We start from the raw sequence: 22,156 nt of genomic DNA, 5'->3' as shown, positions 1-22,156 counted from the left end.
GATTTGGAGGGAGTACTAGAGTGACGTCAGCAAGGGCATATCAGTAAATAAAGTGGAAAACGAAGTGCAATTAGTTAAGTTTAAGACTGAAAATCCCAGATTCGCGGGACTCCCAAGAAAGAGAGTGAGTGGTAATGAGTTTGACTAGATTGTACGGATCATTCTCAACACTGTCTTAATTTACGATATACTCCTGGAATATCTAATCTACCTACCTTTTTTTTTTTTTTTTTTTTTTTTTGAAAGGAGGCAATTAATACGGAAGAACAGGAATAGTAGCTGATTTGTAGTGAACCAGATTTTGCTATATTTGCTAAGGATGAGTCTTACCCGTATACTGTACTCTCTATCTCGTTATTTCCTCCATAGGATTTTCTCATGTCATAGTACTTGTAGCCGTTGTAGCCTTGTAGGGAAGGGTGTGGGTGGGCAAAATCTGGACCGGGTATAGGGATTTACCCATTTAGGTTCGGGTTCGTTTTGGTTACGATATTTCAATAATTTTAATTTTAGATTTTTATTTTATTACTGTATGTTTATTCTACCTAAAAAAAATCGCGTTATGAAGATTTACAAATATATGTTTAAGTGTTACTTAAAACGCTAATATGAGATAGGTTGTACTTCGTATTAATCATTGGCTTTGTATTATGCTTATTATATATTGATGTGTACCAAGAGGAGTGCAAATATCAATTTGTGGTTATGCAAAACCTATCCTCCCTACCTTATAAAAAATTAAACAAAACTCTTATCAATAATGCATGGACATTGTATCCCTAAAAATGTTGTTTTACATATTTGCCCCCCATTTGACTTCGAAAGCAAGCCTTAAAATTTGTCTCTTGAATCCCCTAAATTAATTATTTATTTGTAAATAAAAAAGGTGTGTTTATTTCAATATTTAAAGCCATCTTTTACTATATCTATTCCTTTTTTTTCTATTTGAAATTAAACACTAGTTAATACAAAGCATTCTAAGTTAATTTTCAAATATATAGAGTGCAAGAATTACTGAGTACATAATTGTGATTAGAGGTGTCAAAAGCACACCCGACCCGACCCAATCCGATCCGAAACCGACCCGAAAAATATCTGATTTAGATTTGGACTCGCGTGGACATAAAAATTTAGTATAACTCAACTTTAAAAATTTACCCGACCCGACCCGACCCGACCATATCAGACCCAATCCGATTATCCGAACTGACACCCCTAATTGCGATGTCTTGTACTGTACTCTTGTTTTATATACTGTATTCAATTTGTCTCAATAAGTACTAAAAATTTAGTAGGTATTTATATTTATAACTCTGTATATATATATATATTTTTAGCGTTTCCTCGCTATCAAAGTAGCTCTATTAAAGTTTTGAACATTGCAAATCTATATAACATCCAATATATTTATCGCCTATACATTTATCTTAGCCAGTCTACAACCTTAATTTTGGTACCTAATTAAAAATTATTTTTTTCGTTGTTGTTGTTGTTGTTGTTGTTGTTATTATTATTATTATTATTATTATTATTATTATTATTATTTAATTATTTAATTATTTAATTATTTAATTATTTAATTATTTTTATTTTTACCTTGACTTATTTAGAGTATTCAATTCTAGGAGATAATTTTAGTCATCTGATATCTTATTAATTCATTACAAATTGTTTTCAATATAACAAATCTTTATAAATCACATATTTTCTTTGTCTTAAAATAATTGACACGGTCAAACTTTGCACATATACTAATGCACTAGTTTGACCTTAGATGGTATGTAATTAATATTTGTAAAAAAAAATTTAAAAAAAGTTAAAAATGAAACTTGATATTAATACTTTTTAACAACATCTTTCATGATTAAATATGTTTTTAGTACTATATTCAAATTTGTTACTCATATTATAAAATGGAGGGAGTAGTATTGAATACTATTGATGCTCATAGCATTATATATGAATGTTGAAAAGAATGAATACTATGCAAATAGACAAACGATCCGAGACAAATAAATAGAAATAGAAGGAGTTTGAAACTTAGAAAATCTACAATTTTCAGGAATTTTTCTTTGAATTTGGTCGTGTAGCCGCCAAATTTAAGTTGTATAAATTTATTGAAAGGATGTTACGGAGTAACTTTTTTATAGCACTCCATGATGCATTAATTTGATAATTTGATGTTCTTGATGTTATTACTCATTTGAAATACATCAATACATCTTTCAAAAAAAAAAAAAAAAAAAATACATCAATACAAACTTTAATGTTCATTCTAGAGTTACATAGTTTCAGTTTGGCGTTTTTTTCAAAAGCTTACGTTTCACTTTGGTGCTAAAAATACTTCATTATTGCATATTTGCATTTGTCATTCACCCAAAAAAGCTTTTTTATGGGTATTCTACGTTATACGACTAGTTCATTAGGACAATATATCAACCTAGTGAGTAGTAGTGTCTCTAGTGAGTCAACTTATATATTATTCCATCTGTTCAAATCTAAGAAAATTACCGGAACAAGACTGTGACCAAATGTTCTTCGAAAAGAACAAGTCTTTTGAATTATTCAAAGTTTAAATTTCCACTAATAACAAAGCACACCTTGTTAGAAAAATTTAAAGATTTAATTATTTCATATATAAATAATAGTACTTCATCAAGATGAATTTAGTGGACAAAATTTAACTATGGTCACTATACATATACACTTGCTTCAACTTCTTTTTGTGTTAAAAAAACAATAAAATAAAAGCATGTTAAATCTTTTTAGATGCATCATGCTTGTGTCCCAATTTACAGTAGCGGAACCAGGGGGGTTGGCATGGCCATGGCCTCCTCCTTGATTTTGTTTATGTATTAACTGTAGCAATGTTTTATGTCTAATGTACAATGGTTGACTTGCTAATAGATAGAGTAGAGAATTTATTTTGGAGGTGTTAGGTTCAAAACTTGTCCCTAACATATTTTTAGATTTTTTTAAAAAAAATTTATTTTGCAAAACTTAAGTGTAATAAGTTTACTTTTTTTGTATTATAAGGTTATAGGCCTTATAGCACAAGCGCAAAACTCTAAATTCGCATGTCCATATCTTTGCATTATTGTTATAAAAAAAAACCTACAGAGTCAATCAATTTACAAGAAATTGGTGGAAAAATCATATCAAATAACGCTAGAAGGAGGGGTCGAACCTCCGACCTTGTGGTTAACAGCCACACGCTCTAACCAACTGAGCTATTCCAGCTTATTATTATTATTATTATATTAAATTTTTCATTGTTTTTAATAGTACTTAATCTTGTTGTTTTTTCAAATTTCAACATTTCATAAAGACATATATTGGGTTCATTCAAAAAAAAAAATGTAATATATTAAGTCACCCCCTAATAATAAAATTTTGGTTCCGCCCCAGCCAATTTATATACTCTTTTAAAGATACGATGTTAATATTTGAAATCCTCTAACAAAACTTGGAAAAGTAATAATACATTCAAAAAAAATAAACGTAAAGACATATACTTTCTCCGTGAATGGTTATTTGCAACAAAGAAATATTTTATATCTCACAAATAATACCCTTTTGTTACAAATAACCATTAACGGAGGTTGTATTAAAGATACAATATTAATATTTGAAATCCTTTAACAAACGTGCCAACAGAATTGTATCAACGAAAACCTGGAAAAGTATGTTTATATGAGCTGAAAAATTGCAAGAACCTATCTAGAAAAATTGCTAACGACTCCAGTCAATGGTGATTTTTAGATCTAAATTCTGGCATTACCTTTACATTTTCAATGTAAGCCTATTGAATATTATAACAATTTTTTTTTTTTTTTGTTAAAGTTGTACAAGTGTTTATTAACCATTTGTTTTTTTGTTTTTTTTTGCTAAGATATGACATTGACATCTCCTATTTGTAGATTTATCATGGAGTGCGGTAATAATTACGGAGTATTTTAATAGAACCTGTAAAAAGTTTAAAAAGGTAAGTTAAAAACCTGGAAAAGAGCCCAATAGTAGAAACAAAAGAAGAGTAAAGCCCATTTATTCAATCAAGTTAAAAGCAATTTAGCAGTCCAATATCTCTACATATGGACAGCCTCGTAGTTTTGTTAGAAAAGGGGTGCTTTGTTTAGTGTTAGAAGAATTCAAATACTCTGTTTCACCTTTTGTGCATCATATATTCATGAGTGTCATTTGTTCTTATTGAATGATTTTAACATGATGATTTTTTTTTTTTTTATTTTTTTTATTTTTTTATGTTTTTAGATAATTAAAACGCCTTGTAGAGACCATTTGCATAACTAATTAAGCTTAATTTTGTCACAAACGGACCACTAATTAGGTTAAACATCGACTCGCCTTCATGTATAAAGGCTCAACTTAGAAGAAAGCGAAATTTAGAGAAGATGAGTGAGGGAAGGAATGAGGGATGGGTGTTTTCGTCAATCTTCTATTTGCGAGCGTTAATAAAAAATACATGGGCGTGTATGTAAAATGTTGCAAAAGTCAAAATGTTATACTGTAGTATTTTAAAACAAATAAAATGTACTCGTTTGTTTTTGAATAGAAAAAAGTTATTCCTTTGGTAGGCTAAGGAAGGGAGTATACAAAGGAAATTTTATGGATATTTTGGGATAAGGAATATCAATTATATGTGCAAAATTATATGTGCAAATTTTAAGTCAATCTGCACAACTTTCTCAATTATCCGAGCCACTTACTTGCGCAAATTGGCCTCTTACGTTCATAGACTTTCTTGCGAAATGTGGAGATTTATTTGCTCAACTTTTTAAAGTAAATTTGCGTAACTTTGAGTTGATTTGCGATGCTTTGAGTGGACAGCATAGCAATATAGCATTACATGCAAATTTGCACTTGTTGCCACACTTTCTTTGAAATGAAAGCCCATTGTTTGACCTACGAATCGAGTTGAATCATGTAATGTATCTCATCTACACTAAAGACAATAAGAGTGTTCTTTTCAGTTAGTTTAAATGGCTTTCAAAAAAAAAAAAAAAAAAAAGTTAGTCATGTTTACAAGTTCAAATAAGATACAAGTATATAAGTTTCTTCAAAAAGATACAAGTATATAAGTAAAACTAATAAGTTTAGATAAATCAAATAACTTGAATATAACGCGTTCTATGAATATAAACAAAACTAACATGAAATTAAAAATCACGCAAAAAACTTATTTGAGAAAGTTAAGGACTTCAAACCCATCAAACCAATAAATAAGGCCTAAAAACATATACTACCTCCGTTAATTATTATGTGCAACTTTGGGTATTATTTGTGAGATATTAAATATTCTAAAGTTGCACATAATAATTAACGGAGGTAGTATAACCCAATAATCCATATTCGACCAATTGAGGGTGTGTCCTATAAACCTTATTTTCACTTATTTCAAGTATAATAAGTTCAGATAATTCACTTATTTCAAGTATAATAAGTTCAGATAAGTTCAGTTCAGGAAAAATAAGTTCTGATAAGTGTTATCAAATTACAAATTAAAACTAAAATAAGTTTAAATAAGGTTTAATAACTTCAAATAAGTTCAGATAAAATAAGATAAGTGAAAATTAGGTTAATACACCCTGAGTTTTGGCCACCTCTTCTTATTCTACAACCACTACTTTTCATGCGAGTAAGTGTAAGATAAAAGATGTATAAATTCAAGCGGATGAGGTTTAATATGTAAAGGTGAGTAGAATTGTGTCAAATACTACATAAAAAAATTAACAAAAATATAAATAGTAAAAGTTCTTTCAAAAATTAAAAAAATAAAATAGTAAAAGTGGCTAGAAAAAAATACTTGTACCTTGAAACATACGAAGTATAACAGAAGAATTAGTATTCACAATGACATACGACACATGACTAATTTAAACGTGATCATCTTACTTTCACTTATCTTTTTTTACTTTTTTTTTTTTTTTTTTTTTTTTTTTTTTTTTTTTTTTTTTGGTGTTTAGAGAGCCACAAGGGCGGGGGTGAGAATCGATCCCAGGATCTCCTGGAATCGGGAGGGAAGCTCTAACCATTTGAGCTATTCACTTATTTTAGGTCTCATACATTCAAATAATAAAATAAGTACGATAAAGGATAAATATAAGTTTGTTGGTAAGGATTACCATGTTCAATTATAACTAAAATTAATTATAATATTAAGGTCTAATAAGTTTAATCAATAAGATAAACTTTCAAATAACTAAAAATCAGGTAACAAAATATACAGTAATTGTATAGTACAAAAAGTTAAAATGAGTATATCATGTTTAATGTAGGGGATATCATGTGTTATCACTTATCACTTAAAGACAGTTGATAATAGCAATTCAAAGTTTCAAACCAACATTTACTTCGCACCCCGGATTATCTTCAAGAATCAAACGGTTTTAAAGAGATGTTCAAAATAAACATTTACTTTGTACGTTGTAATTATTTAAGGAGAGATTATTAGAAATGTGACCTAAAGATCTCACATGCGTAGATGGGAAATGTGACATTTCATTTGATTTTTGATTTTCAAGTGAATTTAAGTCCCTACAATTGTGTGGCTTTGATCTTCTCTAGACTTTTGGACACGTGGAAGCATATTGCAATAATAATTAATAATAAAAAAAGGAAATTCGGCTTTATTAAGGTACATTAGCTCACACAAATAAGCATGAAGATCAGCCAATACACACAATACGTATCATTGATCAAAATAACTTCGTATCACTATCATCCTCAATAATTTTTAATTATTCTCTCCTTATAAAACCATTTTTTTTTTTTTTTTTTACGATCTATAAAACCTTTTTATACACATATATTGTTCATCTCTTCTATCTTAATAGGTAAATAATATATGCTATTATGAAAAGCATCTTGTCAATTAATCAGAGCTTATAGTCCGTGACGTTACAAAAGCCTGATATGTAAATCGGTAAGACAATTCTTCTTATATTTACAAGAAAAAAATTACGGAGTATTTATTTTCTCAGTATTTTAATAAGTGTTCCACTTAAATTTTTGACATGTTTATAAACTAATTGTAACCATATATTATTGTTATTACTATGTAATAAATGTTTTTGTTATAATGGAAAATGTTATAGAGTTAATCACAATGCACAAATCATAAATTCAATTTTATGTAATTTTATTAATAAACAATAAAATATATTGATGATCAAAGTTCTCATTGACATGTGTATTAGTTAAAGTGATACACTTATTTAAAATTGTGATTTTTTATAATAAAAATTGCTCTGTATAAAAACATTTTGTATCATTCTCAAATGTAATTTCAAGATATGAATTTATTGTAATTTTTGATAATGAAAACTAAACATTTAATTGGTTAAATTTATTTGTTTATAGTGAGATTATTTTAGGAGATATTGAATTAAAATTCTGCCTTTTTTCGTAAATGAAATTTGGATCTAAAGGTCAATTAGTTTCCTTTCAAAAATATAAAAAAGAAAGGTCAATTTGTTAAACCAACCAACCCAAAAAAACTCATAAAATAATAACACCTCATCTGATTTTAGACAGTAGTGTGGGACCCAGTTGTTGTCTCTCTATCGAGAGTTAGCCAATTAGATACTTAAGCTTAATAAAAGAAAAAAGAAAATAAAATAAAATTAATAAAAGCCACTTATACATCTTTTGATTTGGTTTAAGTGGATACAGGAATTAATCTACACTTGTTAAGAGGTTCTATAGATTTTTATACTAATAATTATTATTTATTTTTTTTACTAGAAAGTAACAGAAATGGTTTATGTTGACCATATATAGAATATAAAATTTGGTAAAAAGAAAAATAAAAAGTTTGTAAAGCTTTGATATTTGTCATGCCTGCTGTTGTTATTACTTGAGTGCTTGACCAGGTAGCTTCAAATCTGAAATTCAAAAGAGCTTTTTTTTTTTGTTTTTTTTTTTTTTAAAAAAAAAATTTATTTATCTTATTTAACGCCAAGTTATGTTTACAAATCAGGTTGGATCTTGCAATTGCGACATTATTAATGAAGAATTGTGCTGTATTTGTTTATGTGGGCATAGAGCTATAACGGACAAAAAATGTAAGTAATAAAGAATTTATCTCATGTTTTGAGTACCACCAATAATGCATAAACCAATTTAACTAGTTACCATCCACGTTTTTGTTAAGTGATGTCATTATTGCTTCAACTATGTGAAATGAAAAGTCCGTGTGTATTATTGAGTATTGATAATTTGATACCCCTGGTTTTCATTTACTTAAGCTACAAGCCTGCAATCACATTTTTATTACCCCTTTAAGAAGAGATTAAATTAGATAGAAAAATACGCGGAATGTGGGGCCTAACTTTTGAGAAATACGGAGTACAACACTATAATACGGAGTAAAAAAGAAATTGTACAAGCACCAAAAATAAATTAATTATGATTTTGATTGTAAAAGTTATGATATTTTCTCTAAATCTGTGGTTTACAGATCTTTATTATTGTAAATGCCGTATGACTATTATTTAATGATATTATTACTTCATACTACCTGTAAAAAAAAAAAAAAACATTACCGATAAAATTGTGACAAATAAAAAGGTAAAGTGACTGTAGTGTCTGTAAATAAAATGTGATAAAGAAGGTATTATTTGGTAACAATAACTACAAGTATGTGATTAAACTACAACCACATACCAAGTACTCCATATTAAAGATGAAAGAAAAACTTTTAGGAAATAAAAATAATTGGTTGACTGGATTTATTCTATTGAAGATGATCAATAATGAAATCTACTATATTAAATTTAGGTCTGATCTTTTTTTAATCATTTATTTCATGATAAAAATTAAAATTTATTCTATTCAGTTTACGTTTACCAGTAAGATATTAAATCAATGGCAACAGAATTTGAATCTAATCACACTTATCATAGGATAAATTGGCATAAATTAATTACTAACATTATAATTAGTACTAATAATAATGTTTAAAAGCAATAGTTGCAACTTGTCCAGTTTGTTGTGTTGTTGCTGCTTGCAGTACCGCAGGCGTGTTGGGTGTGCAGTACAAATGTTAAAAATTAATTTCTTATTATTATCTAAATATAGACTAATTTTTTTTAATGGTAAATAATATAGCTTAAAAAGGTAATATTACATTGGATTATAAGTATCTGTACCAAGTACCAAAAGCAAGGAAGGTGGAGAGAATCTAGAAAATGGCCCCCAAAGGCCAAAACCCATTAATTAATTTCCTTTTTTCATTTTTCATTTTAGGAAAATTCAATAAGATTATTATTTTCTCACACATAAGTTATACAAGTATTATTAGGTTTTAAATAATCATGATAATAATCAATTCAATAATTGAAAGTAATTAATAATTACCATCTTATTAAGTATTAGATTAATTATGCATTTAAGTAATCACATTTAAAATGCAACTGAAAGTACTACAATATTAAAGACACGCGTTTAAACTTTGACAGTAAAAGATGATATAGTATCATACTCGTAACTTATACGAATACAAGTATACCAAAAAGATAAATATAGTTTTATACTCCGTAAATAATTATACTCGCTCGTACTTTAATATTATTGTGGACCAGGTTTATACGAGATTTAGCGAGTAAAAAATTAAAACTTGCAAAAAGCTAATTAAGTGAGACAGAGAAGAGTAGAGTAGAGAGAGAAGGAAGAGAGAGATAGGAAGAAGAAAGATAAATGGAAAAAGCAGAGAATAAAAAGAGACCGGATGTTGACAAATTTCATGTCACTGTTCTTAGAAGGTCGTTTGTTTGTGTGAAGATTTCTTATCTGGGATCTCTCTCATTCTCTCTCTCTAACAAAAAATAAAAACTCTACTTTCTCTCTCTTCATTTCTTCACTTTCTCTCTCTAAAAAAAATTAACTCTTTGTTTCAGACACTGGCCCAGCAGATCGAAATCTTCATCTTTTTCCTCCCTTCTTAATCTCATGACGATCTAATTAGCTCTTCATTCAATGGGGTTTTTTCAAAATCTTTTTTTTTATTTATAAATATTTTAATTTTGTTTCCTAACTAAAGGTGGGTTTTTTTATTTTATTTTTATTACTTATAGTTTTGTTATTAAAGATTTTATCTTTATTTAATTTTCTTGTAAACTCATTTGTAAAGTTCATTCCTTTTTCAGTCTCTGAGGACTGAATTTTCATGATGGGACTTTTTTTTTCTCTTTTATTATCATCTCTGAAAAACCTCTCTTACTCATGAATGATTGAATCCCCTTTGTTTTAGAGAGAGAAACACAGTTCTAGAGAGAGAGGGAGAGTGATTGGAGGATGTGGGTCTAAAGGTAAAATCTTTATTTATTTATTTTAATTTCTACTATTTACCCAGAAATTAATTTTGTGGGTTTTTGATTTTTATGGGTTTTTTTGATCAATTGGTTACTTTACTAGTCCTGTAATTAATAATTCTTGTTCTATTGATATAATTGGGTGTTGTTTTTGGTTGTTTAGATGATATTTGCATTTTGTTTAATTCATAATTGCTTGGATTTGGGGTTTGGGAATTGCATTTAATTTCAATTTTGTGGTATTATATCTAATTGGGGATCTAATGCCTCATTATCTGTTTTGAATGAATATTCCCTTATCAATAGTCATTGAAAATTTTGTGCTTTATTCATGTTATTTGAGTAGGGTTTTGACAATTTGATAAGTCTTAGTTTGGAATTTTGGGTAATTTTCCTTTTATGAGAACAATTGCCTTTCCTTTTGTTTCTTAGATATCACTGTTAATCGTGTTTTAACTGGTGTTTTAGCTGAATTTTTGTTTTATCTACGGAATATACTTTTCTTAACATTCTTTGGAATTGTTGTTTATGTGTAAAATGGGTGAATCTTTGCATTTTCCGTTGATTTGTGATTGATTTTTGAGTCATTCAAGTGGTTAAATTAAGCTAAATTTAGGATAATTTGATATTTTGGGCATTTAGCTGAAGGCTATGCTGCTGCTTTTGTTATCCTGTCTCTAAATTTAATAGGTTTAATTTGAGTGCATTTTGGATTTCATCGTTTTCTGTATAGTGATGCTTCGCGACAAAATGGAGTTCGTTATATGATTGACGTGGAGTTGCATTCAAGTAGTTGAGGGTAGAGGGGGAGGGGGGGGGGTTTCTGGACTTTACGTGGCTACTTGCTAAGCGACACCTTGTTTTCCGGTGGATGGATGATAATTAAAATTGGTTTGTTCAGTTTATTGAATGTCTTGAAGCCAGTGTTGATTTGGAGAGTTGTTAGAGGCTTACGAAAACTTGGGCTATTGTCTGTTAGTGGCTTTGAGGTTTGTGGCTTATATTTCTGTATTTTGAACTGGAGTTCTTGGGATATCCATGGTGTTGCGCTGCTCCTTATGTTGGGTGAGAGACAACTATATAATCTTTCTTTGCCAAGGATTAATGTGAACGTTGTGTTTAAGTGTCAGTTATGTTGTTGCATAGTTGCTTTGTGTTTGTAGCGTAGTTTCTGCTAGCTAGCTTCTCACTTTATCAATTAACAGATTGCCAATCCAACAAAATTATCGTCATAGAGTTGTACATGTGAGATTTATGAACAAATCTTATAGCTTGCGATTTATAAATACATCTTTTCATTTACCGAACTGATTTCTTAATACTGCTGAGGTGATTTTTGGTAAGCTTAGGGAGTCAATTGATCTTGCATTAATCAGTGAAAGCATTACAATATATATAGCTCTGTGAATATGAGCTGTACCTGAAACTGTACTGAATTAGGCAAAATATACTAAGATTAGGAAACAAATCCTTTTTTCCTCAATACAAGGATTATTTCCTAAAATATATCCACATTAATTTATTTTATTTCCTTTTCTTTTTTAAATAAATTGTTTTGGGGTACTGGTGGTGTACATTTGATTGAAGGATAGAGCCTTTTTAAATGACAAGGTTGTCACACAACTTGGTAAAATAGAGAATGTCAAAGATGGTTGTCTGTGAAATCTCTGTGATTTTGGAAGAGGGAAGGGATGACACTAATGCACTCTTTTCATAGAGTTGTTGTAAACATGAGCTCATGAAAGACTTGAATGGCATAGTAGGAACTGCTCTTGACAAATTAGGATACTCTTTTATTGGAATGTACAAGTAGTACGGTTATAGTAGAGATAGATTCATTAAACACGAAAGAATGATGTTTGTATGGTGACGGATAGTGGGTCATACATTTCAAGTCTTATTTATACTGGACATTGTTATGTTCAAGTTTAATTGTGATATCAGCGGGGAGTTTTAGTTGGCATATTTCTATCTGTCCCCTTTTCAATATGTTGAACTGTTTGAGTACATTGTTCCATGGAATTCCATTTGATTCACCTTTTAAGTTTGTATCCAGGTGTGAGTATGTCCTTTTATGGCACTGAAGATTTATCTGCTTATGATGATAGATACGAGTATACGACTGACTTAAAATGCATGTCTTATTCCCGAAGCTGAATATGACTTCTAGTCAAAGATCCTGGTGGGTGTTGGGGGATGCTGGTTCATACAAAAATCTGAAATGTGGTTCCTGCTGGTAACCCTAACCCCCATGAAACTTGTATTTCATCGAGTTATATATATGTACACACTCCATTACCTTTATTGCATCTTGACCTCGGACAACCACAAATCAGATGCAATCTGCCTGCCGTTAACGTTTGGATGCATGATATCACACACACACACACATAAATGTTTTTCATCGAAGTCCTAATTGGTCATGATTCTGAACAAGTTTGAATATTTTGTAAGATAAAGAATTGATCTCTGCAATGATGTCTATGTTTGTATCAGTTATGCTTGCTACATGTAAAAAATTGCAAGATGTGTCATGTGAGTACTAGGGGAAAATATGGTGGTAGACTGGTGGGTGTACAGAAGGCATTGCTTAGAAGGATATTTCTGTAATGTTTTTGTTTGGTGATATGTTTGTGCAAGCCGTAGTTGCTACAGTATCGAGTGTAGATGTGCAATCTGTTAGTGTTTGTTTCTTATTTGGATAGTGTTTCCATAAATGGACAGGAATGGGAACAAAAGTGCAGTTTGAGAATTACTTGCCTGCACATTACTCAATGAAGGATCTTACTCGTGAATCTAATGGTGCTAATTGGCCTACTTGTTTTGGTGAGAGCAATTTATCCAATGGACAATTTTATTACGGTTTTTTGCCTAGGACTGTTGCCGATTCACAGCCAGGGTATGACAAGGATATTGTAAAGCAAACAATGCTGGAGCATGAAGCCATATTTAAAGATCAGGTATGTATTATCACCAAATTCAGTCATCTGAGTGTGACATAATACCTTTTTCTGGAATAGATGGAATTAATGAATATTTTTTAAGCCCTAATTTATTTCTCGAAGATTATTCCATCGACCATTCACATGCTTTTTTATCCAGGTGAGTGAGTTACATCGACTATACAGAGTACAAAGAGATCTGATGGATGAGGCCAGAAGGAAAGAGCAATTTAAAAGGAGAATTCCTTATGAAACATCATCTTCTTCAAGCCCTGTACCATCCCAAATGCAATATGAGGATGTGCAAAGATGGAATGGTCCAAACCTTCCATTGTCAAACTCAGTTTGTAATAGACCTCCCATTTCAGCCCCAGATACTGTTCAATCGTCACCATTATCTGCCAAAGGAAAGAGCATACAAGCCAGTCCAAGTTCACTTCCGAATTGCTGTAGCCCAAAGAACTCGGAGTCGGAGTCTAGACCGACAAAACTTAGAAGACGAATGCTTGATCTACAACTCCCAGCTGATGAGTATATTGACACAGATGAAGTGGATCAGTTTAATGGTGTAAAAGTTTCTGATAATACTAGTCCTTCCCCTGATAAAAACAGAAAGTTTGCAGTGGGGAATGGAAAACGGTTAATGGACTATCCTGGAAAGACTGAATTTCAGGGAGATGCTTCAAGATCTAATTTGCACGTCAGTAAACCTAGGGCTCTGGCGGATTTGAATGAGCCTTTACTTATGGAAGAAGCGACCTCTGTCTCATCTGTTGACTTTTTGCGCCGTGGTGATAGTCACATTGATGTTCAGTACAGGGATCTTTCTGCACGGTTGTTAAGGTCATCTAATGATGTTCCTCAGAACCCCAAGAATAATGGCAGCATGAATGGGGTTTTGAACAATGTACACTTAGAACATAGATCAAATGGCGCGGACTGGTTTGGTACATTAGAACAAGGTAATAATGAACTACATTGCTCTTAAAAATTAGGCACTTGAGTCTTCATTAGAACAAGGATTCTTCATTAGAACAAGGCATGACTTCACTTTTAGATGAGTGATGTATACTTGAGTATTCTCATGTGTTTTATTTATTGTATTATCAAGGTAGTTGTGCGTACTGTTGATCATTATTTCCGTGTTTAAATTGCAGAAAATAAAGGTAGCATTAGATCCATCAATCAAGGAATCTGTCCAGAAAAAGTGCCTGTACCATCTCAGCCAGTACATATTATGCTTGATCAAGTTTGTCAACCTCCGGCTTTTCTGACCAGTGATCGTGTCAAGGGAGATCTTTGGAAAGCAAAATCTGGTGGCATGGTAGAAAAATCTGACAGAGGTTATTCTCTATCCAGCTATAATGTTCCTGGAACAGGTGCTTCTCATCTTCCAAATCAACCTGGATTTTTTCAGCCATGGGATCAATGTACCTCATCTTGGGGGAAACCGGGCAGCTTTTTTGGCCAAAAGCCCATACCAATTCAGGCAAGTCCATATCCAACTTCTGCTACCTTTAGCAAGAGTCCCCAGTCATCTGCCCAAAGCAATGATTTGTTTGGCAATAATAAGTGGAATCTAAATAGCAGCCCTTCAGCTTTGGGGACTGACACACCTGTGAGAAACGGTTTTTATGAAGGTTCATCATATTCTTATAAAGGTGCTGATTATGCAAATGGCAATTACAGTGAGAAAAAGGTGGCTTGTTCCAGTATCAACTACTTCAAGGCTACAAGTTGCTCCAATATGAATCCTGTAAAAGATATGAACTTGAATGTGGCACTTCCAAATGGTATGTCTGATGATCATTATAGCAGGCAAGGTGTTAGGATCTCAGACAAGGATTACAGATCCGAGGATCCTGTAGCTGTTTTGCCGTGGCTCAGAGGAAAGAGCGCTTGCAATAATGAGGCAGAGAATTCAAGGAAAGGTCTTAACTCGCTGGATTCATCCCTTTCTCGATGGGGTTCAGTCGCTTCAAATTCATGTGAGGGTGATGTTAAAGCCAAGGTTCTTGATAGCAGCAGAAAAATTCTTGGGGTACCCATATTTGAAAACCCTCCAACACCGAAGAAAGAGATTTCCAATCCTTTGCTTATTCACAAATGTTCAGGAAACAAGGAGAGTGAAAGAAGTGGGAGAAAAGGTGGTTTTGATATGAATTTACCTTGTGACCCCACTGAAGAGGAAGTTGTGATTGTAGAAGAGAATATTCAAACTGAATCTGCTAGTCTCAGACATAATTTTGATCTTAATTCTTGCATATTTGAGGAGGAAATTCCGAGTGAAACCCCTCTTCCAGAAAATAAAACCTCCTTGAGGAATTGCACTGGTATAGATTTGGAAGCTCCCTTCATTCTTGAAGACGAGGAGGTCATTCCTCCGGATGAAGATTCTTTGATAAAAGAGACGGAGAAAGAGCCAGAGTTACCCCAACATAATGCTGGTGATGGAGAAGCCGAACTTGCCAAGTCAGCAGCAGTGGCAATCGTTGCCATTTCATCATTTGTTAACCCAAATCAATCCAAGGAAGCAACTTTCCTACAAGTCGAAACTGACTTGGATGATCCCCTTCAGTGGTTTGTTGATATCGCTTGTTCTAACGGATCTGATCTTGAAAATCTGGATGGGGTACCCGAAGATTTGGATGATTTTGAATTGATGACTTTGAGACAGAAGGAGTGCACTGCAGAAGAGTCCTTCCCGAAACCAAGCTTTCCTGAAGTCCCTAACATTGAAGAAAAAGGGACGTGTGTCTTAACTACAACTAGAGCACGAAAGGGACATGGTCGTAGAGGAAGACAAAGAAGAGACTTTCAAAGAGACATTCTTCCTGGCCTAACATCACTTGCAAGGCACGAAGTAACCGAAGACCTCCAAATGTTTGGTGGTCTAATGAGAGCTACAGGTCATCCTTGGCAATCTGGGCCAAATAGGCGGAATGCTACTAGATCCGGAGGTGCAAGAGGCAGGCGACGGTCTGTCGCAGCAGCACCAACACCAACACCAACACCAACACCTGCACCTGCAACAGCAAATGCAGTCTGTGCCCTTCCATTGAAGCAGCAGCAGCAGCAACATTTACAGAATAGTAATACAGAAGTGGTTTTGGAAGATAGAAGCCTGACGGGATGGGGAAAAACAACTAGACGTCCCAGAAGACAAAGGTGCCCTGCAGGTAATCCTGCATCCGCCCCTCCTCCCGTACCTTTGACCTAATTTATTGAATTGAGGCTCTGATATCATGAATCGGGAAAAAACCTATAGAGGGAAACAAAACAAAAAAAGATACTCGAGTAGAGTTGTTCGTTGAAGACCTTCGGAACTGAGCTTTTCCTTTCTCCTCCTCCTCTTTCTCTCTTTTTTTTTCTCTTAGTCACAAAAGGGGATTGTCTTTGTACATGTTCCTTAGCCCAAAATTTGGGTCCCCTTTTTAATTATCTGTCTTTTGCAACCAACTTTGTATTGTTTCATGAATAATGTTGCATGGGGTTTCTTGTCCTTAGCTTATGCTTTTGTGCATTAGCTAATTTGAACTATAGTAGATCATGCACCTGTATTGTGTGCTTGTCTTTCTGATGATTATTAACAAAGCCTTTTCTGCTCAAATCTAGGACATATATTTTATATAATCATTTTTGAGTTTCATATACTTTTAAGATATTGTCACAGATTTTCATAAATGTTATAGTCCCTTTTGTCCTAAAATAAGTTATATAAAAATGTTGATAAATGTCCTGTGACTCAGTCTAAAAGTATGATCTTGAATGTGGCCATGTGCTACCGCATTTGTTGCGGGATTTCATCCTTTTATTTGGACCCTACTCAGACTCACTCGGTTGGGATTTTGCTGTCTATTTAATGTAACAGCAGTGTTGATTTTGCCTGATTTAGGAGTTTAATTAGAATGAACAAACTTGAATTTCAACTAAATTTAATTGCCACTAAAGTCTTTGAGTTGTTGTATAGTACTTAATTTGGAATAAACCTCTATACATATAGAATCGTGATTGTGTATCCTAAGATTGTTGACTTGGGTTTAAAGATCATTGTTTTGTTGGTGATTTTATAAATTGCATTGAAATGGATACGAAATTTAATATGGTTAGATATAGAATGGGAGTGCGGTGACATTGAGATCGATGATTTTTGTGTATACACAAAATGTATCCATAATATTTAATTACAAAAAAAAAAAAAAAAAAAAAAAACAAACAAACCTCTTGTTGAACATCTTTGCCAAAAAATCTACTACTTCCAAAGTAAATTATTGGTGTTTTTTTTTATTTTTTTTTTTATTTATTTTTGTTTTCTGATCACAAGTATGTAGGAAAATAATAAAGGAAAAATTATGGATAATTTTACAAAAGAACAAGCACCAAGTTTTGAGGCATCTCACTTCAAGTGTAAGGACCACAAAGAGAATCACAATTCATAAGTAAATTTAATAAATGAAATTTATTTAATCAATTTTTTAAAAAAGTCTGAGTCATATTATGTCACGAACCATCAACCTCACATAATAAATAATGCTAGTAATACCGAATCAATATACTTCTATCAGTTTCAATTTCTATACAATGCATTCGTGTAAAATTAGTTACACCACTTTAACTTTTTGCACTATGAATTTATTTACATTAACCCTTTTTAAGTAATATGTAAAAACCATAAAATTAATATAGAGTATAAATTTAATTGAATGTATCTCAGTATCTCAATGTCTAATTAAGAATATCAACTGTTAGAAAAATTTGCAAATATACTCCCACAGTTTTCTATTGTTTGTCCCATTTGTGATGTTGATAGATTCCAATGGAAATAAAATCTAGTACTCCGTACTTTATTGATTTTCTATACAAATTCTTAAATGAACCTGGTTCACACTAATTTATTGTGGACCACTAACATTAGAGAAACTATGGTTGTTTTATTAATAAAAAAAAAAGTCACTATAATAAAATGAAGGTTACTATGTTGAAAATAAAAGTCATTTTGGTAATATATAGGCTATAAGAGGTTAATTTTTTTAATGAAATATTTTATAAGGTCAATATAATAATAAAGATCACTATGTTAAAATTAGGGTCATAACGTCGTACTTCAAGTTCACAATAGTATTAAATGTTATACAACTTTTAATAAAGGTTACTATGTTAAAAATAAGGTTACTATGTTAAAAATAAAGGTCACTATGTTCAATATAATGTTAGTTGCGCGTGTATAAACCTCGGGTCCACAATAATATTATTGTGAACCAGGTCCACGCAAGTATTTTTGGATTTTCTATATACTTCAAAAAATAGTAAGGTGAGATCTTGAAAGATTTGTCTTAATTTTCACTTTTCAAGTATGTAATATTTTATTTATTTATTTTTTTTTAATATGTAATTTTGACAATATTGTATTACATTAGTGCAAAAAGAAAATGAGAAAAAAAAGGAATAAAAAATATACATAAAGTAATTAGTCAAAAGTATGCATTGCTAACGTGAAAGTCAAAATGATGCAACTATTTTTAAACACAAGAAGAAAGTTTTAACCATATAAATTAGTTTAATTAATACCTTCATCCCATTTACTAGGTCCATTTTACTTTTTGGACGGTCATAATTTACTCTACCAAGTTAATTTTTAAGATTTTAAGGGTTTTTTTTTTTCCTCTGTTTTTTCTCGAGTTATGTCCTGCATTCATTCATCACGGACGGAGGGAGTGAAAAAAAATACAGAGTATATTTCAGTTAAGTGAAAATGAGATGAAAATAACAAGCTCAAGAATGAATTGGGATTTACGGTCTAATTAAAGTGAGAATGAGAGGGTTTTCAATATGAGTACAATGCTCACTAATTTTTACTTGCTCATTCATTCTAGTAAAGCAATGGTCTGGATACTGCACAGAAACCTAAGTCCACTAGCTAAATTTGCAATTCTCTTATATGATGAACTAGCTACTAGATGACCAAGGATTACAAGCGTTGGGCAAACCCCATTTGCAAATAAGACAGTTACATAATTACAATGTGGAGGAACTCTATATATTTCATGTAAGATACATTATTTGGCAAACATCTTCAGCTTGAACAAAATTAGCTGTATTATATTCCGTATTCACCAGCGCAATAGCCCCAAAAATTCGCTCTTTCACAGAGGTTGAACACAATATGCAGAATCTCACTCTTCAAGCCTGTCAGCTTATAAAACCACGATCATCTTTGAAGAGAGAACACTTTGTTTCCTGCTAACAAATTTGTGCATCATAGCCACTAAGCCATCTCAGTCATTCTTGAAAGTTAAATCTTTTTAGATGGCTTTGCCACAGCCCACAGGTCCCGAATGCAAAACCATTTTTTCTACATTTTTACTCCACGCAGCTGCATCACATATACAATACTACAACATGGATTTCGGTGATATTCATAGGCAAGAAGGCTCCAGAGATAAACACCGCAGATTTTTAAATCTTTTACTCAAGTCAGTGACTCTGCAGATTATACCATCTTCTGTACTGAGCGATTACCTAGTAGAAGATAATTGCAAGGAAGGAAGCTGGTTAAAACTTTCCATCTCTGAGGAGCTCCAACCAGGTGACTTGCTCAACCCTCTTTCCTTCATTAAATTTCTGATCTCATCTGCCTGGTCCCATCTTCCATCTGAAGCATACCACTTGTATAAAAGCACATAGTAACAAGCTTCGTTAGGATGCATGTCTAAAATTCTCCATGCTGCAATCTCTCCCAGTTCAAACTGGGAATGAAGGCTACATCCATGAACAAATGCTCCTAGGACACTGATATCAGGCCGAATAGGCATATTCTCCATGATGTCTGCAGCTTCCTCTAATCTTCCTGCACGAGCTAATATGTCTACCATACATGCATAATGTTTCATGGAGGGCACAAAGTTATGCTCCCGACAGATAGAAGTGAAATATTTCCATCCTTCCCCGACATTTCCTGTGTGACTACATGCTGATAAAAGAACAGTAACATGGACATCATTCAGTTCCACATCTTCCTTTAACATATTGTTGAACAGCGTAACAGATTCCTCCCCATCACCATGCATTCCATAACCCCTAATCATAGAACTCCAAGTTACTTCATTCTTTACTCCCATCTCATCAAAAACCTTACGTGCACATACCACATCACCACACTTGGCATAAAAATTTAGAAGTGCCGTGCCAACATAGGTGTTAACAGATGACAAACCTTCCCTGATTAATAAAGCATGTAAAGAAGAACCAACTTTAACAGCACTTATAGAAGCACAAGCAGAGATTACGCTGACCAAAGTCACTGCATCTGGAGACATAGATTCTAAAGTCATTTGATGAAAGAGTTTAAGGGCTTCAAGAGCATACCCATTTTGGGCGTAACCTGAAATCATTGAATTCCAAGCAATCACACTCTTGTTGTGTATTGAATCAAACATATACCGAGAATCTCTCATCAGGTTGCATTTTGCATACATGTCAATGAGAGCATGTTTGACATCAACATCTTCTAAACCTTGCAAAGTTACAAGACAGTGAACCGACCTGCCCATACTCAGATCTCCAAGTTGAGAACAAGCTGAAAGTACACTAGCTATGGTCATGGAATTAGGAAAAATTCTAGCTCGCCTCGTGTCTGCAAATAACTTCAGGGCCTCATTAGGCTGGCCGCATTGAGTGTGCCCAACTATCATAGCGGTCCAAGAGATTAGATCATCGGTAGAACAGAACTCGTCAAATACAGAACGAGCATCTTTAATGCTCCCACTTTTGACATACATATCTAAAAGCGCGGTAGCCAGAAAGGAATTCAGATTGATCCCAGCTTTGAGCATATACCCATGAAGCCACTTCCCTTGATGCAAAGCTCCCAACTTCCCACAACCTGTCAGTAAGCTCCCCAATGTAAACTGATTTGCATCAACAAGACTTTCCCTCATCCTATTAAACAAAATCAAACCCTCTTCAGAACAATCATTCTGCACATACCCCGTGATTAATGAAGTCCACGAAACGACATTTCTATCCTCTATCTCTTCAAAAACTCCCCGAGCAGAGTCAATCTCCCCACATTTAGCATACACATCCACCAAACTAGTAAGCACAAAACTATCAGGACTACCTGCCTTGACAATATGGCAATGCACCTTCCTCCCCTCATTGACATCCCTCAACTCACAACAAGCCTTCAACACAATAGAGAAAACAATATCATCAGTCTCTCTGAGGCATTTCCTCAAACACCTGTAGCACATAATTGTTTCGAGATGCAATTCATTCAAAAAGTACCATCTAATCATAACTTTGAAAGAATAAAGATCTGGGTTAGGAATTTTATCGAACACCTTACGGGCAATCCTCAAATACCCAAATGAACCATACAAACTCACCAATTTAGTGAGGCAAAGAAGATTATCAACTACACCATGAACAATGAGTAAAGCATGAACTTTTTGGAGAGAAGGAAGATTTTTGCAGGTACCCAGAAGAAGGTAAGCTGGGTTTGAAGAAATGGAGAGCAATGAAGCTTTAGTTTGCTGGGAAGTGTGGTACTCCTTGGGAGGAGGATGGAGAAATGGGAAGGAAGAGAGAGAAATTGCCCACCATTGATGAGGGTATTTGGTGATGAAAGCAGGAATTTGCTTCAGAAAATGGGAAAATAATTGATTCATGATGATTTGAAGAAGATGATTCTAATTTGGGGGAAGAAATTGCTGCCGCCATTTTCTAATAGGGACTTTTTAAGGTTTTGGTTGTTGGCATTGGCGGCAAATCGATAGTTGCCTGTTGGTTTCAAGGCAACTAATATGAGTACGTCCATATAGCTAAAGGTGGTGCCGGGCCGTGTCTCATGGCGAGCCCACGGGTTTTGGGGCTAGCTAGGCGTGG

At 32.8% G+C, this 22,156-nt stretch overlaps 1 protein-coding gene, 1 non-coding gene and 1 pseudogene across 4 annotated transcripts; 1 reads left to right on the top strand and 2 right to left on the bottom strand.

Moving 5' to 3' along the window:
- Window positions 1-3,166: 3,166 nt before the first annotated feature.
- On the bottom strand, window positions 3,167-3,240 carry TRNAN-GUU (transfer RNA asparagine (anticodon GUU)). The gene has a single exon. It is a non-coding gene; the product is annotated as a tRNA-Asn (tRNA).
- Window positions 3,241-9,806: 6,566 nt separating this feature from the next.
- On the top strand, window positions 9,807-16,906 carry LOC145601582 (uncharacterized). Of its 3 annotated transcripts, XM_081657623.1 has the most exons (5): window positions 9,807-10,325; window positions 12,385-12,564; window positions 13,053-13,288; window positions 13,431-14,232; window positions 14,428-16,906. In XM_081657623.1, the coding sequence occupies exons 3-5, from the start codon at window positions 13,055-13,057 to the stop codon at window positions 16,488-16,490; spliced, it is 3,099 nt and encodes a 1,032-aa protein (XP_081513749.1). In that variant the 5' UTR covers window positions 9,807-10,325; window positions 12,385-12,564; window positions 13,053-13,054; the 3' UTR covers window positions 16,491-16,906. The 3 variants fall into 3 exon arrangements, with proteins under 3 accessions (XP_081513749.1, XP_081513748.1, XP_081513750.1); XM_081657622.1 differs by lacking the exon at window positions 12,385-12,564; XM_081657624.1 differs by lacking the exon at window positions 12,385-12,564 and having other exon boundaries at window positions 13,034-13,288.
- Window positions 16,907-19,310: 2,404 nt separating this feature from the next.
- LOC145600285 (pentatricopeptide repeat-containing protein At2g03380, mitochondrial pseudogene) lies at window positions 19,311-22,088 on the bottom strand (annotated as a pseudogene).
- Window positions 22,089-22,156: the final 68 nt, after the last annotated feature.

Source organism: Chenopodium album, chromosome 21 (genome assembly GCF_948465745.1).
Source record: "Chenopodium album chromosome 21, dcCheAlbu1.1, whole genome shotgun sequence".
Classification (NCBI taxonomy): domain Eukaryota; kingdom Viridiplantae; phylum Streptophyta; class Magnoliopsida; order Caryophyllales; family Amaranthaceae; genus Chenopodium; species Chenopodium album.
Note: the sequence above shows the minus strand (reverse complement) of the source record. Positions and strands in the feature narration are given on the sequence as shown.